The 6,000-nt window shown below is 36.9% G+C and overlaps 1 protein-coding gene across 2 annotated transcripts in view; it reads right to left on the bottom strand.

Moving 5' to 3' along the window:
- Positions 1-4,886, bottom strand: part of LOC150086817 (reelin-like) — a 1,004,591-nt gene extending 999,705 nt beyond the window's left edge. For both annotated transcript variants that reach the window (XM_090372773.1, XM_090372772.1), the window contains exon 1: positions 4,605-4,886. In XM_090372773.1, coding sequence (XP_090228899.1) covers positions 4,605-4,881 — 277 coding nt within the window. In that variant the 5' untranslated portion in view covers positions 4,882-4,886. The remainder of the gene's footprint in view (positions 1-4,604) is intronic.
- Positions 4,887-6,000: the final 1,114 nt, after the last annotated feature.

A 6,000-nucleotide genomic window follows, 5' to 3' on the forward strand; every position in this document is an offset into this window, starting at 1 on the left:
AAGTATATAAGCTGTGTCTATAAAGTATAAAAATAATTATTGAAATCGTAGCAAAAAACAATTTTTTGTTTTTTGGCATGGCAAAGGACAAAACTTGTTAGTTAAAGGGTAGCATTATCTTTCATTTCTTCATACCACACTCATATTCTTTGGTAGCAACCTTTAACATCAAGATAACAAACAATTCATAATGTTGTAAACAGTAGTGTTTGGTCCATAAAAGAGCAAGAGTCTCCCCAAAATAAATACTTTGCTTAGCATCATTTATTGTAACAGTAATAAAATGTATCGCAGAAGTGTTTTAATATGAGTGTCATCATTACAACTTGTTTCCAGTCTAATTTTCATATTATTCCATCCAGTTCGCAGACAAAGCGTTAGCAATACAGGGCAAAGCGTTAGCAGTATCTCCTGTTTAATAGGCATGTATAAATTAGTTTTCAAAGACCTATTAATCCAGTTAATTGCTTAGTTAACTAATAATTAATTGATTAACCGGTTATTTAATTTTTCTAATTTATTGAATGCCCCAGACTGGTTCACAGCTGTAGTATGATAAAATGGAGTTTGGTGCGAAAAGTAAAATAGGCAACCCAAAAATAAAATTTTTGATCAAAACAGAGCCCCATGCAATATGGCACCTGGTACAAAAAATCAAATAGGCAAACCAAAAACAAAAAATGCTAAAAACAACACCCCTTGCAATACAGCTTTTTGGAGGTACTGCTCGTACCACCAATGCTTCGACTCTCTGGTCCTCTTTAATACTATTACTTTTTTTTTACGATGTTGGGGCCCCAAAGCCGGTGCCTCTTGTGCCTAAGCCTAGAGCTGGCCCTGCCTTCATCTATATCATTGACAAATACAGAAAACAACAATGTTTTCTGTATTTATGCTGGGGTACTCCACTGATAACATTAGTCAATGAAAGCAATGTCCATTGATTACTACTCTCTGCCTTCTCCCAGTCAACCATCCCTTTATCCATAACAGAAACTTGCCCTTAATGCCATATGCTCCAATTCATACAGCAGTCTTTGATGTGCAACAGTATCAAAAGCTTCCCTGAAATCCAAGTATACAAGGGGTGACCATTTAATTCGTGGTCTGGTGCAAGGTCTTAACTGTCATCTGAATCTTCTATGGATTTCTCCTTCTCGAAATATCCTCCCTTTACAAGCATTCGCCACCATTGTACCCATGCAATAAATGTTTTTTGCAAGCCAGCCACTTTTCAAAAGACTGCGAAGTGCTTCCATTGTGGCTCTGCAAGAATCATTGTCAGATGAGAAACGCTTCCCTTTCAGAGCTTTCTTCGGACATAGAAACAGGAAGAAATCACATGAGGCTAAGTCTGGTAAATAAGTGGGATATGGCAGAACCTTGGCACTTATGGCACTGATCACTGACTGCACAATATTAGCCATAGGCCTGGCATTGTCTTGATAGAGAAACCACTTGACATCTGAAAGTTCTTGATGTTTCTCATGAATGGCATGGCGAAGATTGACTCTGAGAACCTCAGAGTATGCTTCCTTATTCATAGTTGATGCATGTGGCACAAAATGTGTAACAAGAATGCCTTTTATGTCAAAAAACACATGAACCATTTATTTGTCAGCTGAACAAGAAGTTTGAAATTTCTTAGGTTTTAGTGAATCAGAATGCTTACACTCACTTAACTGTTGTTTTGTCTCTGAATCATACTTTTGAAAAATCACAAGTCACCATTCAGTTTAAGAAGTTTTGATCCTGTGTTTCAAAATGATCAATCATTTCTTTGTACAAGTCTACTCTTTGCTGTTTTTGTTCTGGAGTCAAATTGTGTGGAATCCAGTGGGCACGGGTTCTTGAATTTTTCAGTTGATCTTTCACAGTATTGTGGGCATTAACATGTCCATTGTTAGTGGACATACTAACAACTAATTCATATGACCATCTGTCCTACCAAGACACTCATTACCATTCACTTCATTCATCTCTTTAACTGTTTCTGATGCATTTAAGCCCCATCTGACACAATAACAAATCACATATCGCTGTTCAATATGTATGTCCAACATGATACTTCCTTCAAAATGATCATCAGTGACACAAGACTAAAAAAAACTCTCTTCACACAACACTAGTTCAACAAGTACTGTCATGCGCACACAGAGTCTGCTCAGTAGTGATCAGGGAGAGCACCTCTAGCAGCAGTTATGGAAAGTTTGCACGGCAAACATAAAATCTTGCACTAGTCCACAAATTAAATGATCACCCCTCGTACGATATCAAAATTATTTTTTGCATCCAGTTCCTTTGTGGCCGCATTGTAGTAACCAATCAAATTAGTCAGACGAGATTTACCCTTAACAAACCCATGCTGTGTCTGAAGTATAAATGCAGCCTTGTGTACATGATCCTGCATTGCTTCTTTAACCAGTGGCTCCATTATTTTCCCTGGAACAGAAGTTAAACTAAGAGGTCCATAATTACTCATGCCACCCTTTGATCCCCCCTTTGTGAATTAGAGATACATCACACATCACAAAAAAGGGCAACAAGATTGGTGAGGGGAACAAAGGGTTATCTTACCAAGATAGGCTTAAGTTCTGCAAATTGCAGCACCTGGAGACTAGGCACATGCAAGGTGATCTGATTGACATGTATAAGGCCTTGAACGGGTTGAGCAAGCTGAATGCTGATGGGATTCTTCCTCTTGCTCAGATTAAGAACCTGAGGGGGCATAGATTCAAACTGACGAAAGACAGTTGTAGAATAGATGTGTGGAAATTTGCCTTTAGCCAGTGGGTAGGTTATTGCTGGAACAGATTTCCTGATAGCTTAAATAAATTTAAGGCTGAGCTGGATAAGCATTTGGAGTGAATAAATGAGTGAACAGGGAGGGGTTTTTGTTTTTTTTTTTTTTTTTTTTTGGCTGATGCTGCATAAGCTTTTTTTCTTGCATCTTATGACTCTACTAATGTAAATGCTAATGTCCAGTTTGCAGGGACCTCCTCTGAATCCAAGAATGCTCTCATAATTATGGCTAAGAGTTTGCTCACTTCCTTTGCTGTCTCCCTTGATATAATTGGACAGATCCCATCCCAGGGGCCTTTCTTATGTTTAACTTCAACAATTTCTCTTCCACTTTCCTCTCAGTTAATACAAAATCATTTAGCTCTCTGTTAAGAGTTTGTTTGGCATTCCCTACCCTAAGGAATTCCTCAGCTGTGAATGTAGAAGCAAAATACTCAATCAGTTTGTCAGCAACCTGAAGAGGATAATCAACAGTCAAACCATCAATATCAAGTGGACCAATTTTACTCATCCCTTTTCTTCTAGGTGTTTACATAAGTAAAGAAAGTAATGACAGCTAGTAGAGAAGAATTATAAGTATAATTTCTGTGGACCAAAAGTGGAGTACCACAGAATTTGGTGCTGGATTCCTTATTGTTTCTGAAATTCAGTAAAGTTTGAGAGGGTGTTACATGTCTGACACTTGACGCCTCTGTAGCCAGGTGGGCAGGAACAGCACTTCTTGATTAGACCGGGGTTCGAGCCCATGACCACCAAATACGGAGGATGCAGAAAGGTCAGGGAATGACCACCGCATATCCCCGGAGCAATATGGCCTTAGTTGCTAATGCTCCTAAAAACCAAATAACAACAACATGTCTGACATCAAGTCTGCTGATGAAATAAATTTGGGTAAGGCTAGTAACAACAAATATTGGGATGGTGCTACTGAACCTGATTTGAATGCATTTCATCCTCGTCTCTCTCTCTCTCTCTCTCTCTCTCTCTCTCTCTCTCTCTCTCTCTCTCTCTCTCTCTCTCCCCCCCCTTTCACCAGAAACTAGTGAGAAACTTGTCAGAATGGCAAATTTCTCTTGTTTCCAAGGGAATCAAGATTACAAATTCACTTCAAAGGCAATGAAAAGCTCACTGAGGTACTAAGGTCATACCAACTCTCCTCCAATAGAATAACTAGAAAGTAAAGACACTATTTAACATGTTACCAGGTTGTTTAAGGACTTTATGGCACATTAGTGTCTAAGACTACAATGCGCCTTGTTACCAACCAATGCAACAAATGCTGTACTGGGAGATCTGAATACAGAAAAATAAAAGGCAGAATGGAAGAATATGTCAACAATACAGAGTAAGGCAGCCAGGGTAGATATCGCCTGTCAAATTTGAATTTCTAGAAGCATTTGATATTCAGTCATCATCTAATACTAGGTCATAAATAATCACTTTCATCACAACAGCACCATTTTCCAGTAAGAACATCAAGTGATGGAGGCAGAAACATACTGCCTCCACCACCTATCATTCTTCCTTCAAAAATTGTATAAATTACACTATATAAAGACAGTTTCTTCTATTTCAAAAACTGCAAGAGACAAACTATGTATACAAAGGCAGTAACACTATCTGCATGCATGTCCCAAAACACCCTAAAACATGGTGGAACTTTTGAGTAAATAAAATATAAACCAATAAAAAATTACAACCTTAAGCAATGAGTCGAATATCAAACAGTAAAAAATAATGGCATAGAATTTTACCACCTTGAAACTACTGTTTTCTAAATACTTATAAAATAAAATGCTCACCTTCATAAATTTTTCCAGGGTCATAGAATTCTGGATTATCTTTAATAGACACTGACACTGCAATTTCACCATGGGATAATCCAGGTTTATCTGTATCACCATGATACTGACAAAGAAAGAAGAATGGAGTTGCCATAGAAATCATATTATGTACAGCTAAAATCCTGTTATCTAGGTATAAAACATATGATACAAAAACTATCCATATCCACATCCATCTTAAACTATTCATTATGAAGTTTATCACAAATTCTTTTCTTATTCTATCTGTATGCATCTAATGATCACAGAACAGATTACAGACCTACAAGAAAAAGAAGACATACATTCATTAGGAAAGCATATGTTAACAGTTATTTTAAAAGTTACTAGAATCAATAATTAGTAAATTAGTGAACAATTTCTAATAACGCTGCCTCAAAAAATGTATTAAGAATTAAAACTCAAAAGCATGCCTTTATTTAAACATATTTTGTAATAAGTACTATGATGCTCCACATTTATAGAATACTTATAAAATGATATTTGTTTGGTATTTGTTTTCAGAGTTCATACACTCCATTCTTTCATTCAATTAACCCTATAATTTTCCCTCCATGGTTTTCAACCATAAACCATGGCTCAAGGAGCCATCACTTCATATTACCATATACACAATGGTAAAAGTACACACATCTTGCAGATGTGTGCACAGATTACACATTTTATGATATAAAATCCAACGAGCCCACTGATTTCAATTGGTTTGTCAGTTTGTTCTAGTATTAGTATTAACAATATGGCATAAGGAAGCCCTATACTTCTACTCCATCAGCAAAATAAAAAAATAATAAAACCCTTCATACGAATTTCACTCATCAAGTAGGTACTGATCCAATTGACCTTTACATTTTCCTCAACTGTCAATCTCAGCTATCTGCTATAACCTATTGGCTAAATGAAGACTTCCTACACTCCAGTCTATACTACTTCCCTGTAATTTGAATTTGTCTCCCTACTTTTAGCATCATTTATAAGCATGAAAATTTCACCTTGATTCGTTTTACTATGAATCTGATGAAATTTCTCAGAGCCTTATAAACCTCAATGAGATCCTCTCTAAGGTATCTAGTTACAAGCACTGTAGCCCTCATATTTGAAGTCTTTCCTCATATAGGCATCCTTCTGCCAATTCCACCAAGATGCCTTATACGGTGGGATTATAACCTCCCTATCTCAAAATGCAGCTACCACTTTTCTGACCATCCCTGAAGCCTATCCAAGTTGTTCTGTCTGAAGGGACACTGCTTGGTACTGGTCACTGATCATTCTTCCAATCTTGATATCTCTGAGAATTTTGATATCACTCCCTATATCCCTTTGTCAATGTCATTTAAGTAAATCAGAAACAAAATTG

Source organism: Mastigoproctus giganteus, chromosome 4, assembly GCF_048544385.1.
Source record: "Mastigoproctus giganteus isolate SK-2022 chromosome 4, ASM4854438v1, whole genome shotgun sequence".
In the NCBI taxonomy this organism is placed as follows: domain Eukaryota; kingdom Metazoa; phylum Arthropoda; class Arachnida; order Uropygi; family Thelyphonidae; genus Mastigoproctus; species Mastigoproctus giganteus.